Source organism: Seriola aureovittata, chromosome 3 (genome assembly GCF_021018895.1).
Source record: "Seriola aureovittata isolate HTS-2021-v1 ecotype China chromosome 3, ASM2101889v1, whole genome shotgun sequence".
Taxonomy (NCBI): Eukaryota; Metazoa; Chordata; class Actinopteri; order Carangiformes; family Carangidae; genus Seriola; species Seriola aureovittata.
In genome coordinates, this window is record NC_079366.1 from 13415158 (window position 1) to 13441870 (window position 26713).

General features: G+C 41.3%; 1 protein-coding gene across 1 annotated transcript; it reads right to left on the reverse strand.

Annotated features, from left to right (window-relative positions):
• Positions 1-411: 411 nt before the first annotated feature.
• LOC130166823 (myosin-9-like) lies at positions 412-26352 on the reverse strand. Its single transcript, XM_056372600.1, has 43 exons — positions 26134-26352; positions 21644-21834; positions 21238-21378; positions 20918-21074; positions 20548-20575; positions 19943-20036; positions 19420-19440; positions 17892-17984; positions 17432-17495; positions 16891-16989; positions 16374-16517; positions 15576-15671; positions 15345-15421; positions 14935-15129; positions 14609-14782; positions 14168-14341; positions 13437-13551; positions 12836-13026; positions 12328-12449; positions 11881-11950; positions 11594-11754; positions 11291-11399; positions 10477-10608; positions 9281-9487; positions 9031-9168; positions 8750-8873; positions 8472-8643; positions 7986-8198; positions 7628-7772; positions 7322-7528; positions 7084-7188; positions 6308-6460; positions 5889-6137; positions 4938-5150; positions 4497-4709; positions 4198-4359; positions 3595-3723; positions 3172-3260; positions 2792-2915; positions 2330-2538; positions 2050-2158; positions 1731-1903; positions 412-1444 (listed from the first exon to the last, which is right to left on the reverse strand). Exons 2-43 carry the CDS (start codon positions 21827-21829, stop codon positions 1336-1338), a joined length of 5886 nt encoding a protein of 1961 aa, XP_056228575.1. The 5' UTR covers positions 21830-21834; positions 26134-26352; the 3' UTR covers positions 412-1335.
• Positions 26353-26713: the final 361 nt, after the last annotated feature.

The window sequence follows — 26713 nt, forward strand, 5'->3', positions numbered from 1 at the left end:
AAATAAATAAATAAAATTAAAAAAAGCCAGTGTTGTAATAATTACTAACAATTTATAGCAGGTATTTTTTAAAAGTATGATTTCACAATGCAGTTTTCCACTAAAGATCGTTTTGTTATAATGCCACATTTCTTTAGTAAGTATATGTCAGTCAAGAAAAACATGCTGTTGCTTTGGTCTGAATGAGTACACCTTAATACTGAACACTTTCTTTAGAGGAATGAAATATTTTTGTGTGCTATGCAATATAATCTCGGCAGCATTCCTCTTATAAAGTGAAATTTGAGCTTCCTTGGACATATTTGCAGCTTGTCTGAACTTTTTTAAGACAGACTTGGAGAAAAAATATAAACCCATCTTTTATGCCTAGAACTTCTTGAGTATATTCACAGAAGAGATGAGGAAGTCAAATACATTTGATATTTTGTCAATTTATTGCATTAAGGCATTTGATAAAATATAGAATAGCCTTAAAATATTGGAATCGATATGAAATGTAATTTCTTTGATAATACAGTGTCAGGGTATCATAATGGACCTAAAACATGCAGGATTCAACATTCAGAGGCTAATGTGCTGACAGAAACCCCTCTGCTGTGCAAAGCATAGCACAAATGTAGTACAGTAAGAGCTGCTACATGACGACCCACCACCAATAATCACTAAAGTGTAAAACCAGTGAGAAACGATACATCAACCAAACAATCATGGATGACGGTACAATATTTGTACCAAAGTGTACCAAATCATTGCTATAATTTCAACCACATCATTGAAGAACTGAACAATTTCCAAACTTTGTTTTGTCTGTGTTGGCATTGTGCAATTTTGGTTGAGGTAATTACATTGAAAGGATAACACAGTGAGAGGAAAAGCATACAGTATAGATACAGATTTATACTGACTCTAGTTTGTAACTGCACCAAAACTCCCAAAAGGACCCATATTTGTGTGCAAAACAAGCATAAAATCACCAGTGTGTCTCCCCAGGAACAGTTAAGTAACAGCAAATAATCCTCAAGCACAGATAAAATTAAATTGCAATGGCTTGTTAGCAGAGCAATATTTTATAATATAACCATGAAGTAGAAAAATAGACCAAGAAGACTTTGTAGAAAAACATTGCTCACATTCACTGAGATCAATAAGATTTGGCCAAATACAAATGTATCATATGGGAAGTAACAATAAGGCTATAAGAAGATTGTCATGGTGAATAAAAGGCTAAATCCTCACAGATAAAGTCTCACTTGATAGCTTGCATGGCTAATGCTTTACTATATCTGCATGTTGACTCTGGTCATTGTAATATTTCCCCTCTTGGTGATCCTCCGCTCACTCAGCTGGATTCTCAGATGTCTCAATCTGCACGTCCACATCCTCATCACTGTCGTGGCCGGAGCGATTGGTGTTACGCCGCAGATTGAAAGGCAAATCTCCACGTCTTTAAAAAAAAAACAAATAATCGTTTTAACACAATGAGGTGCTGCATAAATACTACACACAAGTATAAAAGATGAGATACTCAGTATTAGTGAAGATATTAAAGACTTGAGTGTATAATCATAAACAAAGCCAAAAAACATTTTACAAGTCAAGGCAGCAGTGGACTAGATTTCCTGACATTTAGCCCCTCAGAATAGTGTAAGATCCAAAAGCGCTGGATTCTGAACGCTCTACTCAACTGTGAGATGAAAACTATGGCCCTACACAAATGTAAAAAACCCTACCTGAGCTTGCTCTTCAGAGTGCTGACTTCACGGTTCATAAGGTCTGCTGACTCGGCAGCATCATCCAGCTCTCTCTGAAGCTTCCTACGGTAGGCATTGGCTCGTGTCACCTCCTCCTCCGCCTCCTCCAGCTGGCGCTTCAGTTGCCGCATTCGGTTGTTTGTCTTCTCCGCCTGTAGACAGAGAGAGAGAGTGGGATCACTTAGTGTGCAGAGTACCAGTGCAACAAGTGCCAAAACAATAGATCAGCAAGGATTCAAGTCAGGATCAAACTACACAATAAGACTCCTCTCTTCTTTTCAGCAATCACAACACTTACCTGGTCTTTGTATTGCTCTGTGTTGCGCCTCTCGTCATCCACCTGTAGCAACACCTCTTTCAGCTTCTTCTCTGTCCGCCTTGCCAGCCTGGAGGCCTGCTGACGCTCCCTGAAATTTGTACAAAAAGCAAATTGCTGTGAGACACTTTAGGAAAAGTAAAAGAAAAAAACAACAAGCAACACTTAAAGCCACCATCATTGAGGATAATCAAAAAATGGAGCAGCCATGGCAAAAAGATTATAAAACAATTACAAAACCGTCCCTTGCACTGGCACTCACTTAGACTCAACGTCAAGCTGTTCTTCCAGCTGAGCGATCTTGGCCTCCAGGGTGGTAATGGAGGACTTATACTTGGACTTGATGGTTCCCTCAAGCTCCTGCAGTTTCAGCTTTAGCTCCTTGTTCTGGCGATCCATCTGGGAGCGAGCCCCCTCCAGCCGCTGGGAGCTGCTGCGCTCTCCAGCCAGCTCTGTGGTCAACTGCTCAGTCTAATGCCACAGACACACACACACACACACACACACAGGAGCCTTTGTTAAAGTGAAGTGCAACCTACAGTAGTGTCTCAGCCATACCGGTTGCCTTTTATACATGTTATTCTTCTGTGGTACTCATGTGGTGTTTCCCCATCAAGTAACTGACAAATTTATTCTGAGTATTGTCTCTTTAAAGTTGGTTTCTATAGCTCTTTCCTTTATCTGTTTAGTCATTCAGCATATCTGAGATATAGTGCATCCTTACCTGCAGTGTGGTTCTCCTCAGACGGTCATTGACCATCTCGGTGTTGAGCTGCTCCTCCTCCAGCTCCTCCTCCAGCTGGGTGATACGAGCCTCCAGCCTCCTCTTATCGTCGGCCAGCAGAGAACTGGCAACAGCACATGAGGAAGAGGAGAAGTGATGGTTAATGTATGGAGATTACCTTTAACTGCACAAAATGACCATGCATGTTCTGCATGTGCATTGTAACCAAGTTTAAATATGCAGTTTCTAAGTTTGTAATAGTTGAAAATGAGTTGCGAGTATCCACACCATTTAGCAGCATAAATACACTGTGTGGTTGCATCTTTAATCCGTGCATCAAATTACATGCTCTACAGGCGTTGTAATTGTTTGGCTCATACTTTTTGGAGTTGCTGCTGTTAATCTCATCCTGGAGCTCGTCTCTCTCGGTCTGGACCTGTCTCTTGAGTCTCTCTGCAGTGGCAAGATCCTGGAGGAAACAGAAGGCACAAGTTTACCCATGTTGACGAACAGAGGAGAGCTCTGAAAGCTATTTCTTTCTCTTTAATGACTGGATATGTTATCAGCTGCTGTGAACCTTTTCTACACGTCATGGAAAAGGTCAGATCTGAGCTTTGTACTGATGGTTTATTAGAAAATATCAGTTGTACTCTTGCATAATGATGCCATCCTACAATATTCCCTGTAATATACCTCTATGACAAAAAAGAAATTGAAAGGATGTGGATAAAGTAGCTGGTCTGGACATCCAGTCACGTTTCAGATTTTTCAGACACTTTTTTTCCCCATTTTTACTCTCGTACCTCCTGGAAGTGCAGGGCGTCTGCCTCCATGGCCTTGAGCTTCCTCTCGGTCTCCTTGGCCCCACTGACAGCTTCATCTCTGGACAAACGCAGCTCCTCCAGCTCCCTCATATGCTCTTTCATAAGGGCCTGGAGAGTGGACATGCACACAGCAGTGCTGAAGTTAGACACCCATCACTGCGAGGGGTTTCCAATCAGTGTATGTGACCACAAAAACATCATCAACATCAACGTCAATGAGTCTGCCTACTTATTTGTTAAGGGGCAGGTTCAAATTGTAGTTATATGGTCATTTATATTACTGCTATGTTCTCATATATAACAGAGATGGATTGGTAATAGACAGAAACTAGCTGAAGATACAAATATATCAAAATCATCAGAAAACATTAATAATTTGTATTAAGTGGCTTGTCCAGTGTCTCTCTGTGTTATAAGAGCTGTCAACTCATGTGGAAGTGATATGAGGTCCATGCTATGTTATCATTTGTCTTTGTTTCCACTCATATTGATTTCCCAGTCAAACTGGTGAGTCACTAATGGATGATCCATCTTTGACTTACCTTTGCTCGTGTTATGTTTGTGCATACATGTTTATTTTACCTGCAGTTTCTTCAGCTGTTTGAGGGCCTCATCACGGCCTTTGTTGGCAGCATCAATCTGGACTTCAAGTTCCATCAGGTCCATCTCCAGTTTCTTCTTAGATGACAGGGCCTGAGTACGCTGCTTACGTTCATCTTCCAGCTCGATCTCCATCTCACGCACCTAAAGGAGAGTCAAAATCCTACTTCAGCATTTTCCTGCAAACAATTGCACCACAAAATTTACAACCCTGAAACTGTTTGGAAAAAACTAACTAAACCAACGGTGTATGCCACACATTTTAGGTTCCTCCATTGTACCTGTTTAACCAGCTGTTTCCTCCTCTCCTCTCCCTGTTCGTCTCTGGCCTGCAGGTCTCTGTCAAACTGGGCCTTCATGGCCTGCATGTTAACCTCCAGACGCAGTTTGGCATCCTCTGTGGCCTGCAGCTCATCCTCCAGCTCCTCCAGCTGAACTCTCATCTCCTCCAGCTGCTGCTCCATGGCACGCTTTGACCTCTCCAGCTCATGAACCTGTGTACAAGGAGGTTAACATTGTACATATTTACTGTTTTTTAGGCAATGAAGAGAACTAATGCTGCCAATGACTGAGCAACAACCTACTGTATTTTTTCCTCTTGCTTGAATAAAACATGAAAACTTTTTTTTATTCTTAGCAAAACCAATTTCCAAACCTATTCAGACACAGTTCATCTCATTGCAGCTCTGCATGCACCACAAAGTGCCAGTGTGATCTCTTACGCTCTTGCCGACATCATCCTTGGAGGAGACCAAATCATCCATCTCAGCTTTGAGCAGCTTATTGGCCCGGTCCAACTCGTTCTTAAGGTCTGTCATGGTCTCCAGCTCACGTGCCAGTGTCAGTGCTCGTGTTTCCTTCTCCCTGGCCTCAGCCTCAGCCTTGTCGCGCTCCTCAGCATACTGAGTAGAAATAGTTTTTTCCTCTGCCAGCATCTAGGGAAAGGAGAGGATCTGATCAGGAGGGGCAGTTAAGGATCCACACTACACTGATATACTGAAGATAATGTATTTCCAAAATGTCAATTTTTGATCACCTAAAGAAAAACAGCCATGTTTTCAGCTTTGTGACAATGAATTTTTCCAATAATCCAAATAGGAGAAATTTCACCATATTTGGGGCTACAGAACAACAAAATGTGGGATAAAGATTTACCCGAGCTAGAATATTTTCTGACTGAAGGTTTAGTCTTTGAACAGTGTGTATGAATAGTACCATCCAAATAAACTGAAAAATCCTGCACTATGAAATAATTGGTTAAGTCCTGTGACAAAGATCATTATAGGAGCCACATCCTCTTATTGATCTCAGGAGATCCACGTGACACTCCATAGCTGCACATTTAACACCAAGCCGAGGCAGGCAGGTTCATTCTTGAAATGAATAACTTTTCCCTGAAAATGTTATCTACTCATGTGGATGGATCATTTCATTTGTGCAAAAAAGAAACAACACATCCACTGTTGCCAACTTCAGAATGTATTATGCTACTGTAACCTGATAACATCTACTGCCAAAAACTGTAAAGATCAGTTGCTATAAACTGCTTCTGTGACTCAATGGGGTTTTACATGGTTAAAAAAATGTTGAATAAAAATAAACAAAATATACTGATATCAACTTGTTGGTGCATTATGCTTCATAATGCCCAGAATGCACTGTTGACATGATACCTGGTCAAACTTCTTCTGCTTCCTCTCCAAGTTGGAGACGATCTGCCTCAGGTGGTCCTGATCCACCAAGAGGTCGTCCAGCTCCTGCTGTAAACGGGTTTTTGTCTTGTCAAGTTTGTCGTAAGCTGCTGTCTTCTCCTCCAGCTGTTGCATCGTGCTATCCACTTCCCGCTGGACTCGCTTGCGGCACTCCTCTGCGCCCTCCAGGGACATGGACTCCTGTTCCAGCTTCTTCTTCATCTCTGCCAGCTGAAGACAGAAGAAAAGAGGGGGAATCAGAGGGGTTGAAATAAAACATGAGAAAGTTGAGCAGCATTGTTGAGTCTTGATGAATGAATCTTAGCTGCAGTGCAACAGGTAGAAGTCCTGTAGATATCCACCGACAATGTCTTTGTTTAAGGACAACACTGTGGACCAACCTGAGCCTGGAGAGTGGAAACCTGCTTCTCCACGTTTTTCTTGCCCTCTTCCTCTTCCTCCAGCAACTCCCGCAGGCTGTTCTGCTCGTCCTCCAGCTGCCTCAGCCGGGAGGAGATGGAGAGCTTCTGACGCGTCTCCTCTTGGAGCAACTCCTGGAGTTCAGAGAAGGGGAAAAAACAAAAACAGTTTTGCACAATGAAAAGTCAGGCCAAATTAGCAAAAGGTGGTTCCTGTTTCCAGTGTTACCATGGATGTACAGAAGCTATCACTGTATTAATTTGCTGCTGAAGAAAACATCCAAAGATTATCTTAAAATCAGTCAAGAGCTAAAGGTATACAAGGAGCATCTTATAAGTTTTATCTGCAATGGACATTGGCGATATTGAGTCTGTGTGTTCAGAGTTGACCGAGTTAAGATTTTCAGAAGAAGAGTGATGTTTGTGCCCTTACATGCCCTTCAATTTAAAAAGATTATGGCGACAAAAAGTGATTTTTTAATTTCATTTAATGTAAAAAAAAAAAAAAAAAAAAAAAAAAAAACAACTGAAAAAAAGTTCAAATTAAAAGCATTTGCATTTTTGCTTTAAAAATGTCTTAATTTAATTGACTGATTATCAAAAGTGTTGCCAAATAATTTTCAGTTGATTGACAAAAAGATGAACAGAATGTTTCGGCTCTATTTGATATTGTAAGACATACAGGACTGTGTTAGATGTCAAAACAAACAAGTAGCCACAGCAGTGATGACAACATGTGCACACATTTGTGTTTGTACCTGTGTATCCTGCAGCTGAGACTCTACAGAAGAAAGGTCCTTGCTGGATTTGATGCACTTGCCCTCGGCTTCACTCAGGAGGCTGTTCACGTTGTCTAGCTCAGACTAGACACCAGACAGACAGAAGCAATGGATCATGGACATTATTCAGTCAGCCACTCCATCAATCCTAACAGAAAATTCATCCCTCGTTTCATCTAACTCTCCTCCACCTTTCAGAAACTTGCACCCTTCATACCTGCATCTTGGTCATCTTGTCAGCCAGCTCCTGCCTCTGTCGCTCACTTTCTCCATGTTTGACCTGCAGTTCTTGAACCTGGGCTTCTGCCTTCTTGCGACGGTGTTCAGAATCTCCTTTGCCTTGTGTCAAAGTCTTCAGCTCGATCTGCAGCTCGTTCCACTCACTCTCCAGGGCCTGCTTGGATTTCTCCACTGACACCTTGTTCTGCAGGAGTGGCACACATGAGACATGTTACTGGTGTTGTTCAGATAGTGGAGTTGTTAAGCACTGGCATCTTTCTCTTCTGACCACAACATTGGTTACCCTTTTGGCCTGTTCCAGCTGTTCATTGAGCTCTTCGAATGCCTGATTGTGTTTTTGTCTCATGTCAGCCATCTGCTGCTCATGGCTCTTGGCCTCTTCCTCCAGAGTCTTCTTCAGATGGGTGACCTCCGTCTCACGCTTTGACCTGGATAGAACAAAGAGGTGTGAGAGGAGGACAGACAAGAAAGTTGAAACTGGGTTCAATGTAGGGCCTCCCTGCTACTCTCATGTGGACATGAGATATTACCTCCCAAAATACAGTACATCCAGATTCATACAATATCAGTCGGTGAAAAGTTGTGTAACGCTTTGAGATCTAGAAATTCTCTATGGATTCTGTCGAGCAGCAGACCATTACCTCAGCTCCTGCTGCGCTGCAGTGGAGTCCAAAGTGTCCTCCAGCTCAGTTTTGAGGGCCTCCAGCTCCTCTCCCAGGTCCCTGCGGTGTTTCTCAGCCTTGGAGCGCGCCTGCCTCTCCAGGTCCAGATCCTCCTGCAGCTCAGAGATCTGGGCCTCCAGCTCCCTGATCTTCTTCTGGGCTGTGTTTTTGGCTGCAGCCTCCTCCTCGATCCTGGAGGTGAAGAGGGAGAGAAGAATGAGACTGACAGACAGGTACTCTGTGCGAACTTTCTTGGAAGTGAGAATAATCTAAGGGAAACATATTGCTTTACAGGTCATATTTAAAGCACAAATGACAAAGGTAACATTTGTCACAGTGAGGAAAAAAGGAAAAGTGGCTCATCATTGCCGTCATTTTTGTTGATTTTAAATACAACTTTTGAATCTTACAATGACACTGATTTTTCCACTCAAATGTTTTTAAAACACTGAATTTAACTCTGACCTGGCCAGTGCAGCGAGGAGCTCCTCCTCCTTCTTGGCCAGCTGAGCTCGGAGTTCAGCGATCTGGGCCTGCAGGTCTGCAATCTGGTCGTTGAGCTCAGTGGAGTCTCCCTCGAGTTTACGACGGTTCTTCTCCAACTCCTGACGCACTTTCTCTTCCTTTCTTAGACGATCTGTATGTGAGATGACACAGAAACTCAAAAGTTGGAATTCAAAAATACATAATACATTAAAAGGATTTAAAAAGAATAACAAAAAAGGTAAACAACAGACACTTGCCTTCCAAATCTGTGATCATGGCCTCATGTTTATTCTTGAGTTTCTGCAAACTTTTAGACTTCTCTTCCTCCTCAGCCAAGTTGGTGGTGCACTCAGAGATCCTCTCCTCCAGCAGTTTCTTCTCCTGAGGTTAAATAAAACCAAGAAACGATTGTATTTGATTTTCCAGGGGCAAATATTTTGTTAATGATGCATTGAATATTTCAGAGATGCAGAAATTTTCTTTGGATACTCAATTGTTCAGTGCTGCAGACCACTGTTTAAATGAACACATATGAGACCTTGTTGAGTTTGCCGTTCTGGTCGTCCAGCACCATGACATCCTCCTCAAGCTTCTTCAGCTTGGCGTCCGTGGTGACCTTCTCCATGTGAAGCTTCTGTCTGGCTGCTTCCTCCTCATCCAGCTGCTGCTCCAGATCCTGGATGAACAACAAACAATTTTCAACTTTCATGCTTTAAAAAAATAAAAAATAAAAAAATAAGTTTTCTTCATCACAGCTTACGATCTGTGTCCCGCAGGACTCCACTGACCGTGATGTTCTGCTGCATCTTTTTTCTCTCAGTGTGCATCTGGGTGACTCGCTCCTCTTCCTCCTCTAGGCGAGACTCCAGGTCATGCAGGATCTCCTCCAGCTCCTGCTTCCTGGTGGCCAGACGGGCTCTCATCTCCTCAGCCTCCGCACACAGCTCCGTCTCCGCCTGGAGCTGTTCCTGAAGAGCCGACTTCTCAGCATTCAGCTAGAAGAGGGGAGGCAAAGTGAGAGAGAGACTGGATGATTACATCTGCATCACGCTAGATTTGTCATAATGATGCATGTGTTTGTGACAGATTTGATACAACCAGAAGATCCTCGACATATTGATCAGCTATTAAAGGTAGCCCACACTGTTCAATGAATACTTCACATTGCCCATCAGGCAGGATACAGAGATCCATCCATCACTGTATTCAAATATGGGCGGTCCACATACCACAGATGTTCAGTCCATAAAATATCACAAACTTCATTAAAGAGATCGTGTCCCATGCAGTCTATATGTCACATGTTCATATGAGGCCATTTACACACTAAATCTATCCACTCATTAAAATTAGATATGAAGGATTTCCACTGATGTAAAATTATTCTACAGCCAGAAACTGTGGCCAGACGAAACCACAACCTCCTGTGTCTTGACAGTTTGTGTTTATTTGGGTTATCATGACGTTACATCAACTTATTTAGAAAGGCAATGGGCTCTTGTTATTTGATGTGTGGTCGGCCTTGTTAGGCCAAGAATTACTCTAATCCCTAGATATGCAATTCCCTCTGGCATCCACATAAACTACTCATTGGTTCTTATAGCTGGGTGACAAACATCAGGCAATGGCATAGCCTCCGATTTTTCCCAGTTGATTGTATAACCTGATATTTTGGAAAAAGAATCGATGATGGAGCAGATTTCTGGAACCACAACTTCAAGATTTTCAGCACCAATAACAAATCATCTGCCTTTAAAAACAGTTTGTGCGCTACCTGACCAGTGTTTTGGTTACATTTATATTTCTCCATAAAATGGTGATGGAGGAGAGCCAGGTTTTGTTGTGTTGGTTGAGCCCCTGGTCCTTTGCGGCCATCTTGGGTGGGTCGCTACCCAATTGCTCCAATTGGTCTACTATCACCGATTTAACATAAAAAAAACAAAAGACTAAGTTAGGCTCACTCCGTTGTTACAGAGGGTCCTACCTGCTGCTGCTTGGATTCATATTCTTTGAGCTGCTCTTCAGCCTGCAGTTGTCTCTCCTTCACCTTGACCAGCTCCTCATCTTTGGCCAGCATCTCCTCCTCCTGCCGGGTCACTTGCAGCAGAGGCTTCACCTAGAGGAAAAGATAAGAATTAACCTAACAATACTGAAACAGAAGGTGAAGTTTGAACTTTCCTGGGGTGATGAAATTGCGCTCTGGTGGGAAAACATGAAGAAAAAAAAAAAATCAATTTTTTAAAATGCGTTCAATAGAGAGATTTATTTTGCTAGATCGTTACAGCATTGCTACAGTACAATACCAGGAGAGTGCTCTACAGATGCACAAATGAGGTGGCAATGACAAATGACAAATCTAAATCCAGAACTACAGACTCAACTTACACCTGATGACTCGATTTGACCTGAGACTTGATTTGGTCATCCATAAATACTGAATAAGTTTTAATATTTGGAGCACTACAATCAACATCAAAAACATAATATGCACATCTCCATAACCTAATATATGCACCTGCAATTTCAACTGCTGGCTCTCGAATAACATGGAGAAAACTCCTAATTCAGATAAGAGAAACTAGCCTTTCAGTCTATAGGCATAAATAAGTAGCTTAATAGTTTTCCTCCATATCCACGATAAAAGTCTATATTTTCCCTAAAGCTTTAGTCTTTGTAAAAACAAATTAAAAACATAGTAAATCGTAAATAATCTTGACAATGACACTTGAATGGTGAAATATACTGCTGTCCTGGAATTGTGTTGTGTAAAATCAACTTTACTTTCATTAATCTCTTACCTTAGTGAAAAGTCTCCACCACTGCCAGTTCCTGAGTTTGAGGTAAGCTGCACAGTTTCTCTGGATAACTTTCATGGCTGTCAGCTGCTGCTGTCGTTTGGCAAAAGCTCTGAAGTAAAAAAACAAGACAAAAAAAAAAAAAAAAAAAAAACTCACAACGTAAATAACATGTCATTTTGTCAAAACTTGGAAGTTGCCGAGTGAAAAAAATGAGACATGTAAACAGTGTCTCCAACATGTATAGATGTTGAGTGATAAAAACATTTTTCAGTGTTATGGGATAAATGACTCGATTCTTCGTACTTGCGGGCCACATATCCTCTGCACCAGGCCTGGAAGCTGATGATCACGTCAGTGATCTTCATGTCTCTCTCCTCCTCCAGGTGAGCCAGGACTCCGGCTCTGAAGAACACTTTACTTTGACCGATGCGGAACAGATTCGGGTCCAGCTCCAAAGCTTTGATCTGACATGGAGAAGAGAGAAGCGAGTCAGGGACATGTCCTGACACTTGCATCAAGATAAAGAGGAGCCTTTTTTCCCCCCTCCTCTGATGAACTGCTTACTTTTAAAACTGATTTATTGTTATTACCATGAGTACACAGGCTTGCTTTCCATCCATGAAGCCCTTTGGAATAGCGTTTGGAGTGAGAATTTCATACCTGAGAGACAGACGGGCAGAGTTAAATTACTGAACAAGTCATTTTTCTAGATTATGAACTGCAGCCATTAATTTCTTTTACTGTATGACTTGCTTTTGTAGTTACAGACACAGTCTCTCTGGGATGTGATTTTAGACAAGGACAGGGATCTTTATGGGCTGGGTCAGATGTCACTATGTGTCAATAGTAAGTTTTGTCTGAAAATGTTCTGTGGGAGGGTGATTACTTTAGAGGGGTGAAAGAGAAAAATGTGTAAATTTACTTTACTACATTACTTGATGCATAAAAGTCTCTTAAAAAAAAAAAAAACATTACAAGAAATTAATTCAAATGTAAAGCACTACAAGTTTTCTGACACACATGCTGCCATTTGCTACCTCTGTCTGAACTCCTGGAAGACGATGCGGTTGGGGAAACCCTGTCTGCAGATGCGAATCCCCTCCAGGACTCCATTACACCTCAGCTGTTCCAGAACCAGGTGAGGCTCCAGTTTACCGGCCTGAAGGAAGAAACAAATACAAAGACTACAAATAAAGACTTGTTCATTGTGCTCTTTTTTTTTTTTTTTTTTTTTTTTTTTTAAATAACCTATTTGTACAGTGATTTGTTTTAGTTACTGGTTTAAGAAAAAAAAAAAAAAAAAAATCTGTGCCAAGATGTTAATGGGTTGCAGTTCTTTTTTGTAAAAGAAGCTTCTTTTGTTTCCATGGCTGAGCCACTCAAGGCCCATAAATATACTCTTTGATACAGTGAATCTTCTGTCTCATACAAGCACCTGTGCACTATTAGTTCATTACATTTAATTCTCCATCACTTGTAGTTTAACACCCCCTGTATTCATTTCTGCAACAGCTGCAATGCGGAGTGTAATCCTAATCTCTGTACCTTTTTCTCGTGGTTGGGGATGATGCAGCGGACAAAGTTAGGGTTGGTGTTCCTGAGTGTGGCCATGAGGTTACTCAGCTGCTCCTTGTACAGTTGGCCCACAGTACGGAACATGCCCTTACGGGTTTTGAAAGCACCGTGCAGGGAGTCCGACATTCCCGCCACCTTATCCAGGCCCACGATACGGTCCACTGTGAGGACACGGAGACGGTAGAAAACAATTTTGTCAGCGTGTTTTATGAAAACATCTAGTGTTTGCTTGTCGCATATGAAGAATATACATACGTTCATTCTAGTATTGACATTTTACCAGCAATAAACTGAGGGTATTTTATACTGTCTCATACACACTTGGTGGACAGTTGCACAGAAAAATTAAATCCTGTTAACAGATTGTTAAATTCTTTCACACCGTTTGCTGAAGATGAATGAAGTGTTTCAGTCATGGACCCGAGTCTGAAGTTAAAAAACCCTTATTTTGGAAAAACTGCATTTCCAATAAACTCTGTGCAGAAATTCACCATTGTCTTTTGCAGAGTGACATTTTACATGATGTTTACAGCGGTATGAGAGTTTGGATAAATTCAGTTGCACCACTTACTGTCTCTCCACAGGTCAGCAGTAAATTTGTCTGTAGACTGGTTGAGCAAAGTGGCGACACACTCATTCAGAGGATCCATATTTTTCATCAGCCACTCATCTGCTTTGTAGTCCACCTGCACCAGAGGAAAGTTACATTCATAATGAAGAACTACACAAAGTTTAGCATGAAGAGGTGTATGTTGTTACTTTGCAGCCACCTAGTGGTGGAAAGTAACAGAGTACATTTATACAAGTAGGTTGTTTAGGTACTTGTACCTAACTTGAGAATTTCCATTTTTTACTTAATACTTCTGCTCCACTACATTTGAGAGACAATATACTCCATTTATGACGGATACGGTTACTTTAAAATTATTCTTACGGATCAAATTACCTAAAAGTAAAGGATGCAACTAAAATCAGCTCCCCTCGCTCAGCTACAACATCAAAACACTATATTCATGTTAATGCATCATCAATAAGTACACCTTGCTGATAATACCTCTGTGCTTTAAGTTTTTTTTAATCCAAGAACTACTCCCATCACTGCAGAGACCATCACTCATTGACTCTGGACTTCTACTGCACAAGAGGATAACTGCACTCTTCTGGAGAATATGGACAATGGACAAGACAACCTGTCTCACCCTGGAGTGACTGATATTATCAGAGGTTTATAGAGCCCTTGCATTGAATTGTTTGTTTAAATGTCTTAAAATTCAAATGAAAAACAAAGTTATAGCCAATGACCTTTCCAGCATAGTGCATAATGCAGAAATCCACATCGTCCTTGAGTTTCTTGGGTTTCTGGAACTTGGGGTGCGTTCCCTGCTCCTGGACCACCTTCTCTACAAAGCTCTTGTCTGTGGCCTTGGGGAACCAGCACTCTTCATCCAGCAGAGCCAGGATTCCTGGTGGACCGGCCTTTGATGGATGGTGAAAAGACAGAAAGGTGGACACATGACATTTGCAGTTCAAAAGAATCATGACTGGTTTAATAATAGATGTGCAGTTACATGTCTCAGCTTGTACTACACATCTGTTTTATGCAGTAAATACAAGTGGGGAGTTCTGCATAAAGCTTGTAACTGAAATCCCCTTAATCTATAGTGTAATGACAAGTCAAGACAAATGCTATCAGCGTTATTTGTTTTAGGCTTGAGGAAGAATAATAACTGGGATATATCTTACAGGTTTTTCAATAAGCTCGATGCAGGGCTGCAGGTCCAGGCCGAAGTCGATGAAGCTCCACTCGATGCCCTCCCTCTGGTACTCCTCCTGCTCCAGGATGAACATGGTGTGGTTGAAGAGCTGCTGCAGCTTCTCATTGGTGTAGTTGATACACAGCTGCTCAAACGAGTTCAACTGTTGGAGAGGATTAGAAAAACAATGAGTTTGTGACTGTCAGTCAGATCAAATGACAGAGTGGCTGAGCTTAAACAGCACCACCAGAGGGCTCTGTCTGTGATCATACAACCACAGTTACAATTCATAACTTCATCTGTCAAACACCTTACCTCAAAGATCTCAAATCCGGCAATGTCTAGGATGCCAATGAAGGAGGCTCCTTGTCTCTTGGTCTTGTCCAGGGCTTTGTTGATTCTCAACACCAGCCAGCGGAACATCCTCTCATAAGAGGCTTTGGCCAGAGCTTCGACAGCAAACTCAGCCTGCTCCTGAGTCTGGGCCTTCTGGACATAGTCCCTGCCAACCTTGAAAAAGAAAACACTCCAATGTCATACTGTGATACTAAATTCATCATTACATGGAAATTGCCTCACTGACTAACTCTTCTTCATTTAATTTGGATCAAGAAACAGAAACCCAAACACCTGGTTGAAACACAAGTGAAAAAAAGGGTTTCAAATATCTCTCAATCTCCGGACAAGACCGACATGAACCTTCTTGTATTGATTGCTATGCTGACCTTGATTCTGGGAGACAGGATGGCTCGTGTGAAGTCGGTGACATTGATGCTCAGCAGGTGACACACTTTCTGTGCAGCTGGGGGTGAAACACAGGGGTCATAATGGAGGATTATGGATGAATTAGGAAGGCTTAAGCAAATGGAATGAGACAGACAGCATGCACAGAGGAAATGATGATGATGATGGTGGGGGGGGGGGGGGGGGGGGTCTGTGTGTGTAAATGTGTGTACCGGTGTCATCAGGCATGGAGGCCTGGTCAGAGTGACGCTCCTTCTTGAAGGTCATGTTCCCCAACTGCAGCACAGCCGAAATCACCTTCAACAGACCTGACGAACAAAGAAGAAGAGGTCAGTGTCTGCTGTAGAGGAAGTAACTTTACATGATGAATTCTATTATAAGATATGTCAGATGCACTACTTTAAAGAAGAAAAAATTAGAATTTAATTATTAGAATTTAATACATCTCCGCAATTATTGGTTGGTTAATCGATTAGTGAACAGAATATTCTGATAAGCACAAACGACAACATTTGCTGGTTCCAGCTTCTCAAATGTGAGGTTTCTCTCCGTCATATAATAGTAAATTAAATGTTGCACATTTATCTTTAATTATTACTTTAGCCAACAGAATATCTGGGTTTTGGACTGTTGGTGGAAGAGAACAAAACACATTGTGCTCTAACAAACGTGTTGAATGTACTTCCTTTCTCATAAAACACCTGTAAAGCTGATTTATTGACCTATTTAAATCCTGCATTATTTAAATCCTTGTTTACTATGTAAGAGTCTTCCTCTTCCCTGCCTTTGCTGGCACATTGCTGCACATCTTTGAATGTTGCTACAACCTGTTGATCAATGGAATAGCGTGAAACCTAGCAGAAATGTGGATTGTGTCATCCTGGTGCATGTGCATGAGCTCCATGGTGCTACTAGAGGTCTAAAACTCCACAGGAAACTATTAAATGATAATGAAAATAAATCATTACTCGCTGCCCTATAAACAATTTAAAAGAAATAATGATAGCTACCAATTCTTTCCTCTTCCGGGATGCTCATGATCTCGAAAGCGTCCATGGTCTCAGTGAACATGTCCTTGTCCTGCTGGCCAGGAATAGTCACATTTCCATTCGACAGGAAACGGTACTTGCTGTAATCCTCCAGGCACAACTCCGCTACATAGTGAAAAAAGATGATAATTATTTATTGAGAATTGATCATTTTAACAGTATTTCTGCAAGTAGAGAAGATTTGGGCCTTGCATCACATGGGACTGCTCAGCTCTACACCAGCACTGTATTTCAACCACTATAATAACTGAACTGAGAAAAGGGAACCTCAGTCATATAGTGATCTACATCAGCCATTTCACATGCACTTAAAACAAGTGTCTCAAGGATTCCTGTTTCATAAGTATCTTGGCTCTTGAACTGCAAGTCATGTTCAGCTATCAATGCAACCACTTGTTTGCAACTTTCAACTTCAGCTCTCTTTCAAGAAGCCCAGTTTAGTGCATCTATGTTCTAATAAAATAGTTTCGGTGCTCACAGCGCAGCTTGTCGCCTGCTCCTGACAGCATGTAGTAGAACACATGGAAGCTCCTCTCCTCTTTAGCTTGTCTGATGGCTCGAGACTTCTCCAGCAGATCTGGCAACATTTTTAGTCAAGGACACACAAATGCAAATGCAGCAGAACATCATTTAAAAATGTAACATTTAAAATGCAGAGCAGAAGGCAAGGCCAACTGGTCAAAGTCCCTGACCCTGAAGTTGCACCTACACCTTCATCTTTAACTTATCCTGTCTTTTAGAACGGCCTTGTGTCAAACACTGTTTAAATACTTTTAATAATACGTCATGGTTACATAGTGCATATCTTTAGACAAATTTGCAGAGTCAAATTAGCACTAACTGACAGCAAACCTGGTGTGGTGGAGTATTACAGCTCAGAAATGCTGATTGTTTTCTGTCATGTTAAGCACAACGGGTTGGGGAAGCTCATTCCTGCCCTGAAGCCACTTAGCAGGCACCGTCCAGAAGAGTGGGAGTGTAAGAGGAATGTTTTTTTTTTTAAAAAAAAAAAAGGATGCAAGTTTCAATGTTGGCTCCAACGATGTATCCATTGACATCAAAGTTGATCCTGATAAATTTTCCCTAAAAAGAGAAAACAAATCATAACATTTTGATATACAGCACTAAAACTAAGAAACATGTTTTATTGTTGAGCTATAACAAATAATAAAAAAAGAAATAAAAGTCCTGAAAATCTAGTTTCTCTATCAGCTTCTTACAGTGTTGGGGTCCTACATGAGCATAAAATAATCTGCTAAACATCAACAACTGTGGTTATTTCATATTAAAGATGTGCGTATTTGAGTTTTTCTCTGTGCTCTTCTCAGTGGTTTGACATGGGCAGGGCAGGATAATACAATATGTTTATTCCACCTTTATTTTGATTGTTGCTTATTAGACATGAATTTTCATTAATTGTTATTTAGAAAAAAGTTAAAATTTGAAACAAAGTTTTCACTGGCTTGAAGTTATTCTTACAAATCTTGAGGAGTTATCGTTCTTGACGGTCTTTGCGTTGCCGAAGGCCTCCAAGATGGGGTTTGCTTGCAGCAGCTGTTTCTCCAGTTCCCCCTGATGGAGAGGAGACAGTATCAGGGCACAATATAGACTCCCATAATCCTTCATCATGACTGTGCTGGACATTGGTCAAGCAAGCACAACTTTCAAATCATGCATTTTCTTGCAGAGCTGCACATCTTTCATTGGCAAAGCTTATTAACTACTATTCAGGCTATGTGTTTGCAAGAATTACCTCAGGGGAAGCTATCATTCACCAATCAGCCACGCTCGCTCACACACACACACACACACACGCACACGCACACGCACACGCACACGCACACGCATGCAAAAACTGAATCCGGCACATTCCAACACACATTCCCGCAGCACAGCAAGCCCACTCAGGCACAAAAACCCTGATAAGACCATCCCTGTCCATGCACGCACAAACAAGAGGACACAAGAAGCACGCAGGCAGGTTAGCCAGGATCACCCAAAGGAAATGCTGGAGTGCACTGTAACACCCCAAACATATACATACTGCTACATAACAATTACAAACTCACGCCTGACCAGACTGATAAAAAAAAAAAAAAAGATAGCTGGTGGGTGGGGTGGGACACCTTCACCTGATAGCGCTTTAAATTACGCACAAACACCAAGGTGTCGTTCGACATCTGAGTCAAACCTCAGACAAGGTTGCTGCTCATCTGCTCCACTGTTTTACTGAGCAGTTCACTGCCACAAGAGAGACAATCTTTATTCTCTAACCCCACTTCAGATTCTTTATTATTAGTTTTAAATGAATCCATCCAACTTGTATCTAAAGCAAAAAAAAAAAAAATCATCCTTCAGTTGTAGTTTTTTTTCTTAGTTTTGAAAGATGTTTTTGACATTTTGGGAAATACACTTATTCACTTTCTTGCAGAGAAATGAGAAGATTGATACCACTCTAACGCTTTGACAGAAAATATGACAGAAAATATGAAGCTTAGTATAAAGACCGAGAACAGAGGGAAGCAGCCCGGCTCTGTCCAAAGGTGAAAGTTGAAAAAAAAGAAAAAAAAAAAGAAAAACAAGTGTAAACATGACAAACAGGTTTATTTGTTCAGCTTATTTCTTTCATTTCCTTATTTGTATTGATTAAACAAGTTTTGTTAATTAGTGAACGTCAGGTGCTAGTAGGTGGATTTCGTTAATCTGGATAGACTAGCTAGCTGTTTCCCTCAGTTTCCAGTCTTTATGCTAAGCTAAGCTAACTGGCTGCTGGCTGTAGTGTCATATTTACTGCACAAACATGAGACTGCCATCAATCTTCTCGAATAGGCTTATTTCAACAAAATGTTTGTTGCTGTTCCTTTGAAGCTATGACCTATATCTAAGTAATTTGATGCATTTCCTTCGATACCCAGACAAAGGCAAGAAAATGTTTCCTGTTAGTATTGTAGTGCATGTGCACAAACAGTCAAGGCACCATGCTTATGAGTCAGAGAGATGAACTCACATGTGACAACACTGCACTGCCCTGGAGAAGAGGTGAAAAAGGAGAAAGATCAACACATTTGATACCAACTGCAGCACACAAATGACTTAACTGCAGAGGAAATTTGATTTCCCCTGTTGAATCATTAAGAAAAGATAAATGAAACTTTTCATGTGTCATCTTGTGAAACAGCCTGTACAAAAAGAAGAAGAGTACAAGTGTGTGCACACATAGTGTTCTGCTTCACTTCGAGTCACCGTGGGGAGGTGAGGCGGGCACGTAGAGGCCTGAAAGAGGAATGTTTAGTAGTCGCCACACAGCTCGCTCAGGTAGACAACATTAAAGCGATAGGCTAACACAGAAATCTACAAATGAGAGAAACAGGGAGGCAGGAAAGAGCAGGTAATATCAGGAGAGGAAAAATACAGGGGGCGAGGGGGGGGTTGGTTCCCATTGTCATCTTTACATCTGTGGATGGAGATTCAGAAAGTAAGGAGGGAATTAAAGAAAGAAAAAAAAAAAAAAACAGTAGGGCTTTACTGACCTGATCCTTTTTGGATTTGAAAGATGAGGCAACATGGGCAAGATACTGAATGACTTTCTTTGTGTTTTCCGTTTTTCCTGCTCCTGACTCTCCTCTGCAGAAAAAGATTCATACAATACAAAGATTTAGACACATAGTATGTTTCAGAGGGGTAAAAACATTATACTGAATGTAGTGGCAGGAGCAATATTGATCCTAATTGGGAATTAAAAGCAGCATTTTATCCAGCAATAAATACAAGGTTTCCAAGGTCAAGAATGGGTTTGTTTTTAACATTTTTTGTTTTTAGCCAACCTGTGTGAGAAATCCTGCAAGTGCTCAGAAAACAAACATAGGCTAATTTAAATATCTACAACTCAATGAATACTGAGCACACTTCATCTGCTGATAAACAGCATGTATCAATGTGGCTCAACTGTACAATGAACTTTGACGTATTTTTATAGGGTCTTGAGGGCTAAACAAAATCCAAGCTTGACCCTAAAACTAACAGATGACATACTGCGCAGGAATCTTTATGAATTTGGACTGATCACTGAAGAAATAGCTGCATGTTTTTCTAAACATGATTACTGGGAAAAGTACAGACAAAAAGAGTGACTTACGTGCAAAGGATGGACTGGTCTTCACGATCTGTTAAAGGAAGAGAGAGAAAAAACAGCAAAGTCCCAATCAGAAACACTGCTGACACATACAGGAAGATGAAGTGAGGATCAGTAATTAAGAGTGAATAATATGGAGGGTAAATGGATGACTTTGCTGTTTCTGTGGCAGAAAGTAGTAGAAATATGCTGATTAATTGCCATAAATCTGACAATCTATTTTGTACTGTTGGTTTGACATGTGGAGAAGTCACCTTGGAAACTATATACACTACATTAGTGCATAGTGTAGGTACCTTTTCTGTACTGGAGCATACAAAGTCTAATACTGCTAAACATATTGTTTTTCTTTACAAAAATATGACTGCAGTACCCTGCATCATGCTCCTGTAGGCAGTGTCTGTGATGGCGTAGATGTGAGGGGGCATCTCGTGTCTCTTCTTGCCCTTGTACATGTTCACTATGTCCTCAGTGTAGATGGGCAGGTACTTGTAAGGGTTGACCACGACACAGAAGAGACCAGAGTATGTCTGGATAAGAAGAATACAACCGTCAGAGAGGAACGTTCACACACGGGTTTAAGTGCACATTTTCACGTTAATGCCACAAACAGAGAGATCCTTTACATAAGTTTCTGTGCAAATAGACATTCATGGTGCTGCTGCTCAAACACATGCATGCACCCAAACTCACATAGATGAGGCCAGAGTAGTATCTCTCCTTAAGGTTGTGCAGCACAGAGGCCTCGTTCAGGCAGGTGAGCTCCGCCATGTCCTCCACCTTGTTGAACTTGGGTGGGTTCATTTTCTGAATGTCATCCTTGTTTACCTTCACCTGAGATTTAAAGAGACAAGACAGCTGTCAGATGGGCCTCCTGAGCAAGACTTCAATAGACAAAACATATTGTTTGTTGCTTGTTTCAAGTAAAATTTAACACTCTAGTTGCCAAAGTTATTTTTAGATAATCATTAACACATCAAATTAAAATGCTGGTTGTTTGCCAGTTAAGGATGGTGTGCCAACATTTTAACTTCATTTCACTTCCTAATACCAACATATGAGCAAATTCGGACTCAAAAGATAAATTCTTCTTTTTCACCTTCTTGCCAGAGTCCGTCAGCTCCACCACACACTCGTCTCCATGCTCCTCTTTGACGGAGCCGGCCTCGAAGCCAAGCTTCTCAGAGGGGACCCACACCAGCTTCTTAGTGGCCCAGTCGGCCTGGGCCAGAGGGTTGTTAATGCCGCTGCGATCCCCATACAGGAACTTGTCTGCGTCCGTCATGGTAGCTTTAAGACAGATCAAGAGAACATTTTAAGCAAATATGAAACCATTTTGAACAGCCTGTGGACCAGGCTTGCACAATCTGTTGCAAACCCGACAGATTGTACAACAGCATCATGATAAGTTCAAGTAGCGATGAGTCAGTGTTAAGGATTCTTAGTCACTTAAACATTTTGCACATTACATCGTTGCACAAACCCTTTTATACTTTTATTCTTGGGCAAGAAAAACAGTTTCACCAACACCCAAGCATCATTACCGTCTATGACTGTATATTTTGATGCAGATCAAGATTCAGGTTAAGCCCTGGTAGCCTCTGGGTTTCAGATATTGACAATATATCTGCAGAAAGATTTTGCCCATCCTTTATTTACATTCAGACTGCAGAGAGAAAATTGTAAAAACTTTCAGTTTAATGCAACTAAAGCACCTTCTGCATGCCCGGAAACTTCTACAATAGACCATTACTCCTGCTCGTCATGCAACTCAACCGTCACTCGTCCATGTGATGATAAGTCTGTGTTTGTGTAATGACTTTTAGCTCTGACATGTTACTAAAACATTTCACGTCAATATTTAAATGAGGTGTGCATGCTTACACAAACTCACACATGCCGAGGACACTCTTCAAGGTAATGACATTTACTGAGCCGTCAGGTGACATCAGGTGCAGCACAGGTTTGGGCACATTACCTCTGCACCAGCTGTTATTTCACAGTATTATTATTATTATTATTATTATTATTATTATTATTATTATTATGATGATGATGAGCATGCAAATTCTTTACCCATGACCTATAAACCTAACTGTGCACTAAAGCTCTTCAAAACAGACCAATGTAGACACAATTAGACAAAATGACAAGAGAAGAGCAAGAAGAACCATCCTGATGTTATGTCACTTCATGATCGCAGGAAAATAAATACAGTCGAATATTTTTAATTTCAGTCCTTGCCAGCGTATTTATGACCCGAGGCTCAACAGTCAGACAAAACACTTAGTCACTTTTCAGCTGAACGCTACAGTACAACTCCCTCTGTTCTTCTACCTGTCCATCCTTTATTCCCTGTGCGGCCCACATTCCTTCTTCACCAGCTCATTACACAGAATTCCACAAATTCCCGAATCCTTCTCCCACTGCTCATTATCCACAAATCCTCCTCTCACACTGCAATTTCCGCCACAGGTAATAAATGTGCAGCCATCACATTGTCTGCTTCAGGATAAAGAGGCTGGATCTGTGCATTTAAAGCCTCTAGCTGTTTAAAGTTAGGCGAAAGTCCTGATAAAGGTCAGTGGAGGGATGCTTCACAGTCAAAGAGGCAGGGAGGAATGTCGGGAGCAAGTCTGGGCAGAGAGAGAAATGTCATTATTCCCCAACCACACCCTGGAGAAAGACTCAATGCTTCATTAGTAAAAATGAGCTCAAATAGAAAGAAAATTAACCACTATACTGTGCTTTCACCAACAGCTTTTTAAATATATCGTTTACAGGATGAGCTCGAGACACAGCATCTCATTTTCGAGAGGGTCCTGCAAATAATTACGGTTTACCAAAATGTGGATTTACTGTGTGACAGGAAGTTGTTCCAATCAAAGGGAGACTTCAAACAGAAAGCTTTACCTGTTTCTGTTAAGACTGAGACAGTGGTTATTTTTTGACCCCTTTATAAACAAAGCAATGTTTGTCCAGAGGTTCCAGATTGACTCAATAAACTACTAAAATAAAGTATTGTTCCCTCCATGGATTGACCAAATAATTATCCAGTATTTCACAATAAAAAAAGCGACAAGATGTGCATGAGAAATGTTTTGTTTTTCTTCATTTTCATCTTATTAATATCATTTGGTGAGTCCTCAGATTTATCTTGCGACCTCCAGGTTGAGAACCACGAGACCAAGGGAACAGAGAAGCAAAGATGATATCTTATAATAAACACACTGGAATTATATGGCCGTAAAAACCTCTCCGCATAACCTGAGCAACTGAAATGAATGCATTTGAGAATGAATGAATCAGTGGCAAAATCAACACATGCTAACTATCACTAACTATGTTCTGACATGTAAATAATGTCCACAGCTTTGTTTATTTTCTTAGGAATAAATGTTTAGATATGAATGTTTGTACAGCAGAAGTTGATGAGAGCTGCCCCCTCTCAGGTGGAGGATGGATGATGAAAAAACAGCAGAGCATGTGTGTGTTTCTGTGTGGAGAGAGATAAAGACACACAAGAGTGTGTGTGTGTTTATAGAGTGAGGGATAAAGGGATCAGTGCACAAGGTGTCATCTGTGTCTCTCTTAAGTTCATTATGTGCTCAGACTCTTGAAGCTCAGTGGGGGAGGAAGACAACACGCCGACATTTCTTCTGGTTTTATCATGTAGCGCTAAAATCTTGCAAAGTGAAAAACTGCAGGATCTGCAGGGAAGGGGGGGCCAGGGAAGACTGAGCGCATCACATATTTACAAAAAGTGTATGAGGGCCTGAACGCATATTAATAATCTAACTGAAACCACAAAGAAACTATACAGAAAACTTGTGACATCCACATGCATGTGGCTTCAGTGCTAGAAGCTATCCTTGGGCTAACTTCCTCAGGAAGTTGCACAAACTCTGCCTCTGCACATTTTGACACTGTGTTTCAAAATGACAACACTAACTACTTCAACCTGAATGTCAGCATCGATTCTTTTCCCTATCACGATCACTTCCAGTCAAGTCTGAGTGGATGGGTTTCAACCAACATGTAAACACTAGTTTAATCATGTCTGGACCCCCTCACCTTGTTAAACCTCACCGACCTCACAGCCCCTGGATGTAGTTATCGCTGCAGATGCATTCCTTTTGTCTGCATGGACCTGTTTCATCCCCGTCTCTTGTGTTCTTCAGCCTTATGATGTACGTTTTGAACAGAATCTCCACTCTCCTGCTCTTGGCTGCCAGTCAATCCCAGCTTTACCTGGGTTTCCATGACCCTAACCTAACACAGAGAGCACGAGCCCTGCCACCTGCAGCCTGTGCTGCTGACACAGGGCTGGTGGGGTGAGGGACTGATAAGAGACACACAATGTTGACTCTCTGGCATCAGGGATTAGCCAAAGTATGAGAGCAGTGAATGAAGAGAACATGTTTGATTTCTTAAATGTTCAGGTTTTGGGTGGGGCAGGACGGGTAGACTTCATTTGCTGAACATGGCAGAAATAAGGGGGAAAAAAAGTCAAGATTTCACTTCCTGTATCAAAGCTGATGGGTGGATGATATTTTGTATGCATCCAGATGCAGCAGCAGTGCCGTTTAATTTCCGAACTGAACAAAAAGAGGAACACCGCGTTCTTATCAGTAAACCATTGTCACAAGTCATGTGTAAAAATATGCCCCATGTGAAAAAAAAAAAAAAATCATGTTGAGAATTCATGACAAGCTAACTCCTCACCAAAACCACAGAGTGAATACATATCAATTTTGTATCCTGAGGGTAGACACACAGACACACACAGGAGCAGCAGGGTGTGTTAAGAAAAAAAGTGCTCATCTCATGCAAACCACCTAACAAACAATAAAACAATCTGCACTGCAAGATCCAAACTAAGTAAATATATAATAGCTAAAGTCTAAACAGTCTGAATACCTGAAGTGAAAACATGACTTTTCATACCACAGCAGGGGCCTGTTGTTCCTGTTGGTATCACTGAACATACTATTATGTCCTGCTAAATAAAGGAAACATGCAACCTGCCCTTAAATGTAAGGTTAACGTTGTGTTTGTACAACTTTTAATTTAGAGAACAGACTTTTATCACCGTGTTTGGCAGGAAGAAATCTTTATATGCATTTTACACTCTTTCTAAAAATAGAACTGGTTACTATTGCTGGTCATACTGGAGGTTGTTTGACTTATGAGCATCATAGAGAGATGTGCTAGTAGCTGTAACTTCCTGTCATATCTATCCAACAGGCCTGTTGAAAGGTTTAATCGCCGCATGTAATGCATAATCCTCAACATTTAATAGATATAAATCAATATACTAGAACCATCCGGTAATAATTGGGCATGCGAAGGTTTAAAGGGCTCCTCAGCCTGATGAGAACTCCTGGCCAGGTGCGCCACATTTCTCATCTTGAGCAGGTGATTTCTACCTGTATTTTCTCTAAATTTCAAAAAGTGTTTCTCCACTAAACTCTCAAATTTATATTGCACGTTAGCTGGTTATCATTCCCAACAATTCCCAACCGCTGAAAACACTGATAATAATAACCGCCCAGCTCCCTCTGAAAAAAGAATCGAGAGAGGACTCACCTGGTTTCAGCTGCAGGCACTGTAGGTGAGCTCGGGTCGTCTTCCTCTGTCCGTGTTTGCAGTAGCGCCGTCCTGCTCGATGACACTTGGTTCACGAAACAAGAAGTAGCTCAGGAAAAAGCGTCTTCTCTTGTCTTCTCTTCTCTTTTCTTCTCTCCTCTTCTGCTCTGTCATGCGCTCCAGCTGCTCAGGCGTGGCTCTGCGAAGATGGACGGCTTGCACCTTTGATCCAGGTTGCTAATCGCCCCGCCCCGCTTCCCTACCTCGCGACGTGCGCTGCGTTCAAGAGCTGCACGTAAAAGAGTTGATTTTAACATAGTTTCAATAATCAGCTGTTGACATAATGTAACTTTTATATTATTCAGAAAACGGTCTTACCACGTTTTTACATGGACATGTGTCTTGTTGTGTACTGACGGCAGCAATGAACCACGGTCACTAATGTCTCTGAAGGTGATGTAGCCAGTTAAACGTGACTTTTTTCATCAAGAAGATCAATAAAGTTTTGCTGTCAACAATAAGAGTGCTGCTTGTCAAAAGTGATACATGGAAACATATATAGTGTGTCCTGTGTCTAATT